This window comes from Perissodus microlepis, chromosome 14 (assembly GCF_051167445.1).
Source record: "Perissodus microlepis isolate ML-2025 ecotype Zambia chromosome 14, ASM5116744v1, whole genome shotgun sequence".
Taxonomy (NCBI): domain Eukaryota; kingdom Metazoa; phylum Chordata; class Actinopteri; order Cichliformes; family Cichlidae; genus Perissodus; species Perissodus microlepis.
This window is the reverse complement of record NC_140474.1, coordinates 6,891,513-6,906,658: the sequence shown is the minus strand read 5'-3', so window position 1 is coordinate 6,906,658 and position 15,146 is coordinate 6,891,513. Positions and strand designations below refer to the sequence as shown.

The 15,146-nt window shown below is 42.0% G+C and overlaps 1 protein-coding gene across 4 annotated transcripts in view; it reads right to left on the bottom strand.

The window, feature by feature from the left end:
• Positions 1 to 3,248: 3,248 nt before the first annotated feature.
• The window catches only part of cdon (cell adhesion associated, oncogene regulated), a 32,212-nt gene continuing 20,314 nt past the window's right edge, over positions 3,249 to 15,146 (bottom strand). For 3 of the 4 annotated variants that reach the window (XM_084950749.1, XM_084950751.1, XM_084950752.1), the window contains exons 10-19: positions 13,731 to 13,847; positions 12,928 to 13,131; positions 12,115 to 12,296; positions 10,793 to 10,898; positions 8,380 to 8,502; positions 7,922 to 8,113; positions 6,122 to 6,432; positions 5,884 to 5,963; positions 4,707 to 4,969; positions 3,249 to 3,831 (exon numbers count right to left, since the gene is read on the bottom strand). In XM_084950749.1, coding sequence (XP_084806875.1) covers positions 3,677 to 3,831; positions 4,707 to 4,969; positions 5,884 to 5,963; positions 6,122 to 6,432; positions 7,922 to 8,113; positions 8,380 to 8,502; positions 10,793 to 10,898; positions 12,115 to 12,296; positions 12,928 to 13,131; positions 13,731 to 13,847 — 1,733 coding nt within the window. In that variant the 3' untranslated portion in view covers positions 3,249 to 3,676. The remainder of the gene's footprint in view (positions 3,832 to 4,706; positions 4,970 to 5,883; positions 5,964 to 6,121; positions 6,433 to 7,921; positions 8,114 to 8,379; positions 8,503 to 10,792; positions 10,899 to 12,114; positions 12,297 to 12,927; positions 13,132 to 13,730; positions 13,848 to 15,146) is intronic. The other variant, XM_084950753.1, reaches the window with a different exon arrangement.

Here is a 15,146-nt window from a genome sequence, read left to right as displayed (position 1 = left end):
ACTAACCGACTTACTCCATCTTCCAATACAGGGAAAACACCAATTGGGGCTGAAGGATACTCAAACACTTTGATCAGTGAAAGACCGCACTGTTGCCTCCTGCAATCTTTGTAGCCATATAAACTTACAACGCGTGACACCATGTAGACCTGAGGTTGTGGTTTTCATTTCAGTGTTTCTCCACTCTTGCATTTTCTTGATTATTAAAGCCATCTGGATTTTTTTGTGCACTGGACATGACTCATTTTACTTGTTCTTTTCTTCAGTGACATATACTGTTCATGAAATCTTCAGTTGAACTCCAATAACCACCATCCTGCGTTGTTATTCCTTCCTTAAGTACAGAACGATCGTTAGATAACCTCTGTGTGTTGTTGCTATCAACAGACTGAGAGACGGCGGCAGAGCAGACTGACACACTTCATCATTTTAAAGCACATCGCTCAAGGCTGCAAACTGAATAAACATTTTAGCCTTTTAGCAATGACAGAAACGCTTGCACATAAAACAAGTTTTCTCCTAAATAATTAATTTGTAAAATAAACATATCGCTACTTATCTTCCTGCGCTGGTACCCTCATTTATTTTTCATCTAGGGTGAATTTCTTCTTACTTGTTAATACTGTTGACTCTGAAGATCAGCTCATGTCAACACAAGGTATCATCAGTACATTCATTATGGATCCTGATCAGTCCGATCACAGAAATTGCAAATTTACCAAGAAAAACGGGGCAGTTAAGGGAATGGAGGTTAAATAAAGATTAAGAGTATTTTCCCCCTAATTATATCCAACAGGTGCAGTCAGCTCATAATCAGCCAGCTGCTCCAACAGCATGAAAGTACAAAAATGAAAACGTTGCAGCATTTTTGTGTGCTACAAAGGCTGACTGCAAATAAAGACCAGATATCCTCGAGGGAGACTTTGATTATTAGTCTTAAAGCATTCTGCACATGAGCTCATCCTTTGCAGGGGCCCCGTTGGAACACCACTGGACTTCATCCAACAACAACACGCTTCACTTGTGGTTTGTGACATCTCAAGGATAAAACCGCCCGTGGCTGAATCAACCGAGTTAACAGCACACTGCCCGATTCATAAGAATTGCATTCATTCAGGGTGTGCTGAAGAGGGGAGAGAGGAAGAATGGTGGGCGGAGGGAAGAGAGACTGGCGTTAACAGGTCCGCTCTGCAGCAAGGGGCAAAAATTCCAGGGCGGACAATAAGCTTTCTTGTTCCCATGGGCTCCTTAATGAAGGGGTGTAGCTGTGTGGGTAGAGGGTGCAGGGCAGGGCTGGGAGAGAGTGCCGACTGACAGACGTGGGAGATGGAGAAGCAGCTCATTTAGAGACAACCCTGTCCTTATCTTTTCCTCATCATCCCAGGCTGCTTCTGTCAGCATCCCCTCTCCCTCCCCGGATAATTTCTCCTTCATTTCCAGCTTCATTTCCTATCCATTGTTTTGTTCTCTTTTTTCTTTCCAAACAGCAACAATAGACACTGTATGGACATAAAATAAATGCTAAGAGGAAACTTGAGTCTGCTTCTGTAACGGCAAGTTTGGGGCCATTAGGTACTTTTTTCTCTTTCTCACAATCAAATGTGTGTAAATTTAAATAACTAGAGTTTCAGGTCTGCCAACTCTTCTACAGACTCTTCTTGGGAAACAATTCAAGTCAGCTTAATGGACTCTGGCTGCCTTAATGGCACAACAACCTCCATCAAAAATAAAAATAACAGCCGGAAGATGCTGCGCCACGCCTCAGCAGTAGGCGAGCAAATCCAGGAGCCAGGAATATCCCGTATACCATCAGTGGGAGGAGAAATGCCATGCGAGCCAGGGCCTGAGGACTGGCAGCCAACTCTGGCAAAAATCACAGGCAGACAGGCACCAAGCATGGAAAGCCTGCACCGCAGTCATCCTCAGTGAAGCACAGCCAGCCCCGTCATCCGCCTGCTGCAACCCTATCAACTTCAATCAGCCAACACACCATGAAGATTATTTTAAAACCAATAGAGGTTTTAAGCCTTTAGAAAATGGGCAACACAGGCTGAAACTTGAGAAGAATATTGTACAAGTGTTTTATGAATGAGTTATCTGCACAGCAGGAACATCACACAGCAACTTTTCACAATTGATTTGCTGGTTTCCTCTATTTGGTGCTTTTCTCACTGTCCGTCACGTTTTTCTCACTCTGGTTTTTTCCTCACAGAAATTGTAAAACTGCAGCAGTAGATTCTGGTACTCGACAAAAGCCACTAAAAGCTTCAGTTCACTGGTGACACAAAATATTATAATGCACTTTCAAGCATGAGAAGCATTAGAATCTTTGCTACTTCTAGCAAATAACTACACCGAACTTTTAATCTGATGTCACATGGACCAGCTGTTGACTGTGTCTCACAGGTAACTCTGTCAGGTAATGTCTTGAGAGTTTCGGTTTAAAGAAAACTGGCTACATTCTCCTACTTAGCCCTTTATGATACTTGGCCACGCAGTGAGTTTCATTTCATTCTTTCATCTTTGAGACATTTCTGCAGACTAACACAATAACTCACTTTACAGACTTAATAACACTGTGTTGTCCCTGATTTTGTTATGGCCATTTTTCCCCTGCAAAATAAGACATTAAAAACTGTTTTCTTTGTAAAGTGGTTGACGTTTCGTTTTTAGAACTAGTGATGCCACACTGACGAGAGGATTTAAGATTTCTTTGCACAGAGTATTTCCTGCTGTTCGTAGAAACATTCTGCTTGTGGCTGAGCATTTGCACTGATGCATTTGCAAAGTTATCTAGGCTGCTCACACTTAACATCTCTGTCTTAATGTAACTACTCAATTTCCCTAATAGATTGCGGTCAGCAGGTCAACAGAGCTCTCAAAGTTAACTGGATTTTGTGTAAAGTGATGACTTATCAAACAGTCAGTGAAGCAAAGCGCATCAGCCTTAATCTGAACAGTGCAGGGAGCGTTCACCCCATTCAGGGATCACTGCAGTGGAACAGCCCATCACACAGCCACATCAAAGGCCTGCCAGAAATATCGATGGGTTTGGATCGAGGCGGGGAAATTCACTACGGCAATCATTCATCGGGTGCTGCACATGAAGGAGGTCAGGAAAGACATTGAAAAAGGTTGTTGTTGACTCTCCCACATCTTTTTTTTTTATATTATTACAAAACTTTACACAGACAACTGCTAATCTCCACACTTGAGTGGAACACATAGAGACACAACACAACAAAAAATAAAAAGTATTTCTCATTCAAAAGGCATAAATAATATAAAAGACAAACTTTTTTCTTTAAAACAGATACATTCATATGAAATAATATTTTACTACTACAAAAAAATAAATAAGTCATCTAAAGAGTTTTTGATCTTTTATGAGACTCTTCCCGCCAGTGGGATATAGTGTCTTTTCGCTTCTCTCCGTCTGACTGCGCTCTCAGTCTCTTGTAGTCCCTCTTTTCCCCCCACATTGCTCATCTCAGCTCAGTCCAATCAACACTTTAGTGTCCTCGTCACCATAACATGCAGTGTCTCTGACTATCCCACCGCTCGCTGGTCTTCCTTTTTTCCACTCTTGATACTTCCACAGCTCTCGTTCAGCCTCTCTGTCTGTTTTCTCTAAACTTCCAAACTGTGGGAGAGTGTGCTTGTGTGTGGGCTATGTTCAGGCCTCCTGCGGGCCAGGCTGGATAAGCTCTCCCGCCAGGCTGCTGCTGGAGATCCACCCAGGCTTTTCGTCACAGTCCAAGTCTGGCAGGCCAAGACTCTCCCAGCGCACCACAGGCCCCTCCGTGTCCACACACTCCGGCTCCTCCCCAGCTGCACACAGAGCGAGAGAGAGAGCGAGAGAGAGAGCGAGAGAGAGCGAGAGGCTTTGGTTTACTATTTGTATTAAAAAAGACAAGCAGAGATTCTGGAGAGGCCCACAGTGTAATTTGTGGTGACGCCGCATAGTTTGTCTGCATAGAACATCAGGATTGGCAGTGATATAAAAATCTACTAGCAATGCAACAGTGCTGAACCGTGAGCATCTAGAAGTAAATGTTTTAACTCAATGCGCTAATTTCTTAAAGCAACAGACCGATATTTTTACTTGTTAAAAGCTAGATATGGGATCTTTTTCCCACTAGGAAATGTGTAGAAAACATCAGCAAGTACTGGGTCACCTTCACATTGCACCCACTCGGCCATGAAAATCAATGCCACGAACTTTCTGCTGCACAGTTTTTGCACTGGTGGGCAGAGAAGCTTTGGAGCTCTGCAGTTATTGAGTCAGCAGATTGTTGGTGACTTTTACACTCTAAGTGCCTCAGCACTCAGCGACCCCACTCTGCAACGGCTCTTACATGGTCTAAAACTTTGTGGTCGAGTTGATGTGGTTCCTTCAACTCTTCCACTTTGCAATAGTGACTCACTCTTTCACCCACTTCTTGAGTTATGATCAAGGAAAATAATGAGACCGGGATATCATAACAGCTACATAACGTTAAGGCGACAAGGTTGTCCCCGCCTACGTCTTGTTCTATAGCCTCATTATTCGACTGATAGCAAATTTAATTAAATGATCTGTAATCATGTGAGAAGCTTGGAAATAACTTGGAAATTTAATTGCATAATAGGTGCAGTGAGAAGATGCAGAAATGTAAGACAAAATACATGGAAAGAACTTTTATTTCTGGAAAAATGTGTCTCACCAGTGTTGTCTGCTAGATAGGTTTCATTGTTGCTGATCAGACAGCAGGAATGCTGTGAGGGCGAGGACTCTTTGTGCTCATCTGATCGGTATCCTGCGTTAGCCTCCTGGTCCACAGAATGCGTGTGGCTGTCGTGGCCGCGGCACTGTGATGAAACCTGGCCCAGAGGCACCATCTCCAGCCCGTCTTGCTGGCACGGCGCCACACGATGCATTAGAGGGAGCGTGCCACTGGAGAAAGTGCCATTGGTCTTGTTGTAACATCTGGTCAGAGACAAACAGAGATGGAAGGGAAACATTCATTAATGCCCGTGCGTTGCTGTGTTCACTCTCTGACAGCTCTTAGCAGTGCTTTACATGCTCATTCTTTCTCTCTGAAGGTTTTCCACCAGACACAGAAAAACCCTGAATTAATATTACTAGTCCACAAAACAATGACAGCTCTAACACAACTGGAGCGCTCTCATAGTGCTTCAAAAACTGTTTTCATCAGAGATTACAGGCCACACACCCTCTAAGTAACTGTGACACATTGTGGTTTTGCTCTTCAGTGAAGTTCCAAAAAGCAGAGAGTTGCACGCAGCAAAGTTGTCCCTGTTTTTCCGAACTCAGCTTCCCTCAATCGGGACACGATTGGATTGTGACCTCACCCCCCCCTCTTTTCCCAGCAGCCGGAGGTAAATAAACACAGGACTCATTAGGTCCGCTGGCTGGGTGCACACAGGGTAAACTGTGATGCTGGGGACCCTTAAATACATAAACAGGACTAAAAGGAAGGCAAATGTGTCCGTGTGTGTGTTTGGATCTCAAAAGGGGCTCTTGAGCACTTCTCAGCGATATCTTAGTAGAAATATGACCGATCTGTATTTTTAGGCCCAATAATTTCCATTTCCAGATTTTTTTCACTTGTTTGCTTGCTTATTTCATTTGATTTTCCACACTGATCACTGCAATTGAAAGTAAATAATCTTAAAAAGGGGATGTCATATTTTCATTGGAGAAAAAAAGAGAAGACGTAAGCAAACTGTACAGGGACATAACTATATAAGAAAAAGGCTATACAACTGGTTTTACAAAGCCCATTAAGAAAAGTCCCGTTTCAGTTCACCTGCCAAGTGTAAAATAGATCAAAAACTCATACAAACACCTTGCTTAAGAGTTAGATTATGCTATCTCACCTGTTGTTGTTGCAGAGGTTCTGACAGCTCATACAATCAGAAGACTCTGTTTGGGGAAGAGCTGTGTACATGCCTCCACCCTGACAGGGAGACACAAACACCAGATTAAGCCACACTGAACGGAATTTGTACCTGTGCATGTAAAATACCACCATTGAAAACATCATGGACAACACGAGAAATATAGTTTTCAGTCAAAGTTTTGGATATTTTGTGGCGCCACGACCTCAGCACTCACGTTATGATGGTGGTGAGGGTGTGAGTGCTCGCAGTCCCGCGTGCTGTGCGGCAGGGTGCCGTTGTGGCCATGCGGGGGACCTGGTGTGTACAGATTCCCAGAGCCGTTGAGCAGTGCCAAGCCATTCGGGAGTTTGTGGTGGAGGTGATGGCATCCTTGGGGTAACATCTGGCCACTGTGTCCATAGCCACCGTGGATACCCCCATTAACGCGACTGTTGCCAGGCAGGGTGGTGTAGTCGAGCACATGGCCGTTCAACTCTGGTGACTGGTACAGGTAGCCGGGAGCATCAAACTCTGCAGCAAGAGAGGCTACAATCAAGATAGGAACAAGACCAGTTTCAGCTCTGGAGTAAGTTTAGCCTAAAAAATTATTTAGGGCATCAGCTGGAATAGTTTTGGATATTGCTTAAATAGACAGAAAACTGTAAAACTACAATTCCAAGAAAGCTGTAAATAAAAGCAAAATAAAATGATTTAAAAATCTTTGATTGGTCTGACCGCAGAAGAGTTTTCCACTTGGTGATGGTGGCATTTTTGGTGGATGGCAAAGACAATGATTTCTGGAAGCGTTCCTGAGCACACGTAGTGATTTCTAGTTTTCAATACAGCTCCATCTGTGAGCTTGAAAGTCACAGGCATCAAGAGTCTTTTGATTATATTATTTAGTATAGATTATTTAACGTAGTCTTCATAATTTTATATTATTCTGACAATGTTCAAAATTGTCGACGCAACTTGGTGAATCTCTGCCTATCTGCCTCTTCTAATTTTATTTAATTTAATAACTGTACAGTACTCTGTTTATAGTAACCATTGTCCTTGATGTAAATATGTAAGAAAAGAATTGTGTATGTTTCTGTTCTGTGTCCTGTGTACTGTTTGTTGTATATGTGTCTTTCTGGCTGCTGTTACAACCAGATTTCCCCTTGTGGGACAATTAAAGGATTATTCTATTCTATTCTAAGATGCTCTTTTTATACCCAATCACATTACTGACCTGTTGCTAAGTAACAATTAGTTTCAAAATGTTCTTCCAGCTGTTTCTTTTTAGTAACATTAACATTTCCACCCTTTTGTTGCCCATGTCCCAACATTTTCGAGATGTGTTGCTGCTGTCAAATTCTCGATGAGCTCATATTTTTCATGACATACTAATATGTCTCAGTTTAAACATGTTTTCTGTGTTCTATTGTGAATTAAATATAGGTTTGCAAGATCTAAAAATCACTGCTTTTATTTACATTTTACTGAGTATCCCAGCTTTCTTGGAATTGGGGTTATATGCATGGCTTTGCCAGTTTTGATGATGTTTACAGCCCCCAGACAAGCAACCAAACAAGCATTTCAGCACTGGTGACATAATTCAAATATCATATTGTAACAGGTATCATGTGCCCAACTGTTTGATCAACTAAGATGTTGATGAACTCCGATGAATCATATGCGACCCTCATACTTACATAAAAGGTGGAAACCAGTGACCCAGTCTACGAAATCTTTAAGCTACAAAATTTCAGCTATTTACAGATCCAGCGGGGCTGATAAAGAGCTCATCTAACAATGGCCAACTCTTTTGCAGGCACTGTGGGATCTGTATATGCACTTGGAATGAACACTTGGAATATGTTTCACAAGCTGTCTTGGGGCCAGCTATTCTCAAAAATGAGTTAACTCTTGCATGCTTGCTGCTCATCTTGCAGTGAACAGCAGTGTAACATAGAGCATGCTACGAGAAAAAGTTTGCTTTTCATACCCTGAGCAATGTTTGGGTATTGATCTACTTTGATATTAAACTCACTGTGCATGTTGTTCTGTTGACGATTCCTCCACAGACAGATGATAATAAAGGACACCAGGATGAACACCATCACCGTTAAAACAGAGCCCACAATCACGTAGAGCAGTCCTCCAGGAGGGCTTGGGGTATCCACAGGATGGGGGTCAGATGGGGTAATGGGGTGCTGGCTGGGTGATCCTGGAGACTGGCGTGCTGCAGAAGAGAGGAAGAAGGGGACATGAACAACTTTTTACCCATTTGCGTTAAGGAAAATAACAAGGTACAGCACCAAACCATAAAATGCAAGCCATTGTTGTTGAGCTCATAAAACCCAGTACATTTATGTTGTGTAATTTTGGTGATCATACCCGTCATTAAAGTTACAGCCTTTGCAGAAACATGCCTGGACTTCTGATAAACTAGAGGTTTGGTTAAAGTGTGAGTCATTTCTTCTGCATTATAGCGTTGTGTTTCCTTACCTCTGGTCTCACAGATCATGACGTTACTGTATTCACTCTCTCCCCCGTCATTAAAACACTGCATTTTGATATCGTAGGAGGTCTCAGGTTGGAGATGTCCAATCATGTGCCAGTTTTTTATACCTGGGAAGGCAGGAAAAAAGGGGAACAAAGGTGAGAAATCACTTCCTCTACAAGTCAGTGTTGACACAACTTGTTTAAACTCACAGCCAGTTTTTCGCTTCCTATTGTCCTTCGCTTCAGGCTTCTCACTCAGGTCATGTTCTTTCCCTCTCTCTCTGCTTCACACCCAAACCTTGTCTCTTTCTCTGACAGTCTCACCAGGACCCAGACAGTTGCCTTATTCGAGACAAGCTCCATATATGGCAGCTTCATGTTTGTCCTGGCTTGCCTCCAGTATTCCCACTCCACACTCACGCCACTGCTGCACTACTACACACTATCACACTACTATGTGCTTTGAAATCACAGATGAGACAGCTACAGTCTCCAACATGGAAATGCCACATTTCCTACAAATGAGGCTGAAATAAGCTGCTGTACTTGTCATGTTTCGTTTCATAACAAGTATAATAAATCGCTGCACATGTACTACCTATGTCCCGAGGTAATTTTAGTGGGAACATGTTTTTAGAGAGGAAGCATACACTGAATCTCAGTATTTAATGTCAGTATCACCGTAACAAAAATGCCTCTAGGCCAGTGAGCGACTTAGAAACTGTTGCAAGAAAAGGTCTTCTAGAAAATAAGGATAAGGCTGGGTATGCCATGGGACAGGTCTCCTTTGTGATCGGCAAGCAGCGATGGCATGAGTGTATTCTAAATCTGACCCATCCTTCTCTCATCAAGTGTAGTTTCAAAAGAAATAAAAGGCCAAAACCTTTAGCTTAAGACTAAAAAATGGGACTTAACACGTCAATAGGTGATGTTATGGTGACTACGTCCAATTTTATCAGCCTTTTATTTCTCCAACTGTGGGCTCAGTCACACAGGACAAGAGATCAGTCAGCAACCTGTCGGCAATTTCCCGTTACCAGGATAATATTACAGTCACACTAAGGAAAACAATGGATGGAGACAGTGGCACAACCAACATTATTGCACCATGTGCAATGAACAGACTACGTAATTGCCTTTGATATCATTGCTTCAAAGATGGAGGCAGTCAGTTGCCATCCTCAAAGCAACTTCAGTGCATCAAGACAGCAATAAAAGGGCATTTAGATGGCTATCAGTCTGCTAACGGTTTGCAATTGAATGGCGTTAAGCTGGCAGTTACATGCAATCTGTTTGTGACTAACACGATTACTAACTGTGATAAAACAGCAAAAATTCCAAATCTGTTATTGTCTGCTGCAAATCTGTTCCCATCTAAATACACAGAAAATCACATTGAACAGAAATCCAAAATGTTCAACTCAGCACAGTCTAAATAAGATTGATTGTTAATTGTCGGCAGTTATCTTCAAACCTTTGCCAGCCTGTCTGAGACTGATTGCAGTGACTGTGCCTTGGGTTCAAAATTGGTCAGTTTTTTGGGTACTGCAAGTTAAACCTCATGGTCACCAGTTGGTTGGCCTCAGCTACATGCAAATGTGAAAAAAATCTATTTAATCACCAGACAATTGATTCAAGTGCCATTCTCTCTTCTGCCACTCTTCTGAAACTGGCAACATTTTAGTGCAAAAAATAAGACAAATTCTCCTTTAGTTCAATTCATGTGCTCAGTCTTATTTGACACTTTATTTGCCAAACTATAATTTTATGAGCATACCATAACACTATAACACTGGGCTTTGATGGGTATTACCATTTTTTCAGCTCTTAAAATCTGACATTAAGTGTAAGCTGGTCAGAGGTTCCTGTTTAAATCTACTAATTTTTAAATGTTATAGCAACGCAGCTATCCACATCTTAAAATTTCTCTCTTTAATGACTGAATTTTTGGAATTTGTAACCTCGGTGTAATAACAAGCTGCTCGCTGGGGACAAAGACAAAACAGACATTTGTCCCTGGCGGTGTGGAAAGTCACATACTCAGATGCTGGAGAGATGGGCGAAGTGAATGGATGCCCCTCCCTCCCTTCCTGCACCCAGCTCAACTGTTAGCATTCCACCCAGCAACCTGAGCTGCTCTCGTCTGGTCGGGCTTCATATTACATCTCTGGCCTATTAGCTGGCAACCATTTATTAAAAACAGATTTCAGAAAGCAGTGCACTCTCTATAAATCAAAGCGCCAAAATGCACACCACTCTTGACACAGTATCCATTACACTTCCAAGTTTATCTGTAAAGCACGAGCTTACATCTACAACAGGACTGGGGGAAGCTGTCGACAAACACTCTACACAGTTACTCACTCGGTATGCAGTGGAAAAACATACACGCGTTAAAACATGTAGTTCCACTTACCTTCAACCACGTCCCTTTTGTAGTCGCTGTCATTGTCACTGTCCGTGGGCCGGTAGTAAATGTAGAAGCCTTGGATCGGAGTGTTGTTGTTAGTCGAGGGACTATACTGGATGGGGATGGAAAAAAGATTATGTTGGACTACAGCAATCTGGTAAGCAATTATCATACAAAGAGAGGAAATTTTCCAGCACCTAATAGCGGGCCCTGTTATCAGCAGATGTACAAGACTGCAAGCTAGATTTTGATTGCACTGTCTGTCTGAAGTTCAGGAAATAATGAGGCTGTCTGAGGTTAAGTAAATGTGGGGAACTATCTACATCCATCTGCAACCAAAACTGTTGTAAGGGAGAAACAGCTTTGAAGACAGAAGAATCAAAACACAGAGGGACAGGGCCTCCCTTTCTTGCTGTTGGAGCAGAGCTCCTATCAGTACAGTCTGATGGGCTGCAAAAGAACCACGATCAGTTCAAACACAGGTGAGCCACCTGGAAAAGACACTTCATCAGCCAAACTTTTCCACTGTTATGCAGGGACAGGAAGTTGTTCAGATCATTTTGATGAATGCGCACTTAACTTTGGAGACAATTACAAGCGATACAGCTCTTATAGGAGCCTGAACAGGAATTATTAGTAAAAGTGGAAAACATCATCAACCATGTTGCGGCGGGCATAATTCTCCACTCATTATCGTAGAACACATGTAGGTAAGGGCACGCGTTGTTTTTCTTGGCTAACATAACATGAATTTCCACAGCAATTGTTCAGCGCTCCAGTGGGTTGAACCAGAGATGCCGATCATGTCGGCACCCTGTATTTAGGCGTAAATAAATCCACAATGGCATGGCATTTTGCACAAGTCAACAGACTGACTTAAGTTCCGGTGACCACTGAAAGAAAAGTTTTGGCTCTCTACTCATTCACTTTAAAATTCCAGCCCAAATAACTGAACAGAGCCACTGCCATAAAGGTGCTGAGTCCTAACATTTGCCACTAGAATGTTAACGCATTAGTATTTTATTTTTATACTTTCTTGCTTCCATTTTTACAGTATTTCATATCTGTGGCTGTGACATCACTGTTTCACAGTATCCACAGAAAGGAAATCCACAAGGAAACAAAACTAGCCAGATAATCAAACATGACTGAAAAACCTTTTAAATGCTAATTTTGGTCAATGCACTAGAATACTGCGTGGACACAATTACTGTAAATACAGCAGCTTTGTGTAAAACTCACTGATAATTTTTGACAGTTTATCTTTGTTTTCCCTACTAAATGCGCTTGTTTGAATGGCATTACTATTTCCATGATGCACTACTCACAGTCCAGCGCAGCATGATCTGGGTGTCGCTGATAGCATCCGTGGATGAAATATGAGGCCCAACCACTGGACGGTCTGTCTTAGGAGGGCTTGTTTGCGGCACTTGGTACGGCTTCGAGGGAATGCTGTGGGGGCTCTCACCGTACATGTTCATGGCTACCACCCGAAACTTATAGGTGGATCCTGAGTGAGAAATACAACAGGAGCAGCAGTGTTACAGTACAGTGTTGCTAAGCAAAAACTAATGTTGGATTTCTTAAGCAGGCAACACTCATATGATGCTGTTAGTTGGTGTATTGGAACTGAAAGGGGAAAAAACAGTTGATGGCACAGCATCTGAAATCTTGTTAATAATTGAAACTTTATATTATTTATAATATATATAATATTTGCTGATGTATGATATGATCTGTTTTATCTGGTTTATAAAGTTTGAGAAGCCCTCAATGCTTTGACCATAAAACTTTTATTTTCCCTTATTCCCTTATTAATAATTATCCCTGGGTATTTTATTTTATTCTCACTATTACTTTTTCTCTTATTTTCACATCAGCATTTTTGCAGACCAGTGACAACTACAAATCAACATAGACCAAGAAATAATAACAACAACTAATTGCTGTTTATCAATTGTTGATTTCATTGTCAGTGATGGGGTAAAGTTTTTGCGAGCCGAACGGCAGCATAAAGTTATTTATAAGAATTGTGCTATTTTTCAAATCTCCTTACAAAAAGAAAGTCTCCTGTGGGCAGATCAATCATTTTCTGCATCACTGGACTGTAGAGAGAAGTTGTGAACGATGTGTAAACTCACCAGGCTCCAGATTGCGAACCTCCACAGACAGCTTCAGAGGTGAGATGTTATCTGCAGCCACAACCCACTCGGCACTACGGCCGCGTCTGTACTCCACGCGGAAAGCTGTGATCGGAGAGCCGCCATTGGCTCTCGGGATCCAGGTGACGTATGCTGAACTTTCAGTCGCCATGGAGATGGTCGGGCGATCGGGAGCCTCTGGAACTGGTGAAAAAAGCAAATGGGAATTAAACTCGTACCTGTCATTACTGCATCTGAATTCATGCAAACGTGATCAGGGGAAAAGAAAAAAAAAGTAAAGCACGCACATCACAGGGAAGCCACAGAGGGATGTATACTTACTGCCTGGCCCCTTAGTCACAGAGTTAGAGAAGGCAGGAGCGAGTAAGACAGAAAGAAAAGAGGGTTAGTGAAAAGATTAATGTGAGTCTCAGCAAAGTAGGGCCTGCTTGTGACGCGAGTAAGTCAAATGCACGCACACAGATACACACACTCATATCTGACCCTAAAGCCGTGTGTAATCTCACAGCATCTCTCTCCCAAAGAGTCATTATGGGGTGTCAACTATCATCTGACTGTTTGTACTCTGAGGCACAAAGAAACAAAGCAGACCACATCTAAACATTAAGCTCTGCGATCTGTTTAACACAGTCTGGTCATGAACTCCACAGTAACTAGCTGCATGACAGAAAGCCCCATAATTTTCCCTAGAAACATCCCACAATCATTGTCTGCAAAGAGTCCAGCAGCTGCAGCAACAACGCAGGGCCTTTCAGACAGTCTGCGATTGTGTCGGCACCAACCTCTGTCATGTATGACAACTCCAAAGTGCGTGTTGGGGGTTTTGTCCTCTGGAGCTTTGGGTGGCACGGAGATGACGGGAGGCTTGGAGGGATTCTTGTTGGGGGAGGTGCTCTTCTCTGAGAGAGGAAGAAGAAAAGCTGGAGGTAAGAAAAACATCAGCACTGCCACCAGAGGACACACTTCAAACATCAGTTTTGTAAAAATCTGCTTACGGCTGCATTTAAAATTGCACACTGGGACGTGTTTTAAACAAAATGGGCGTATAAAACCTGCAAATTGCATAAAATTTTCTGTTGACTAAAAATAAACTGGCGAGAAACATATTTCTTAGTTTACGGCAGGCCTTTGAAATTGTTTGTGGGTATTTGAGTTCTTTGTATCTATTTGGTGACTTGTAGCGGTTGTAAAGGACTGTATATTTTTATAGACTTCGTGGAAGCATAAAAGTTTATGGATTTAGTATTTCTCTACCAGAATTGGATTCCTAAAAGCAGGAAGAGGTAAACAGAAGACACATAAAAATGCAATGTTACTCTTCTTCTTGTTCTGGTAGGGTTTGGCTAGGCACAGGAGTCCAGAGGTTGGCATTTTGATGGTCCTAGACTATTTTGTAAATGAACCACCCGGAAGATATAATCATATCTGTGGTTTTTGGCAGTATCCCTGGCTTTGCATATTTCTGACCAGGGAATATTTTGTAACCCTGCTGTGGTAAAGCGCAATTGTTATTGTGTTGGAATACTTGCGGTCATTCTTCTTTTATTTGTCTCTAAACAGACAAAAAGCATGTTCACGCTTGTCTACGATGACTGACACCGGTCATTATGATTGTGTTTACAATGGTGACTGGATGACCGGCTGGAATACCTGAACAGGTAAGGTAATAATCTACGATTACACTGAGTAAATGGCTGCATATAATAATAAAATTTCAATAACTGTCTTCATTGATCCGCATAAGATTTTAGCATTTTTTCTTCATTCTGTGCCAAAAGCCAAAAGTTGAAGGCACTTTGTTTGGCCTTACACAAATCACAAATATCAAGCTAAATTCCTCAAATTAATATAATTGCGCAAAAACTACAGTAAATTTTCTTCCAACCCTAAACGAAAAATTCATTGTGCTTTGCTCATTTTTCTGTCCTCCGGAGACTGCTATCAGCGGAGAACATGCTTCTGTTTCTTCTCCGACAAATGTTTTCTCTAGCATCTGCTCAATGTTAGTGCAAAATGTCCAAAAACAACCAGACCCTCCTTAACTCAGCATGGCCCTTAATTTATTCAATCTTTGTAGCTTTGGTGGAAATGAGAGTAAAGTTTTTTTCTTACAGCATTTAGAAATTCCCAGGAATATTAGCAGATACTGATTAAATAGTGTTTGAGAGTTTTCTTCATTATAAGCCAGTGACTGGACT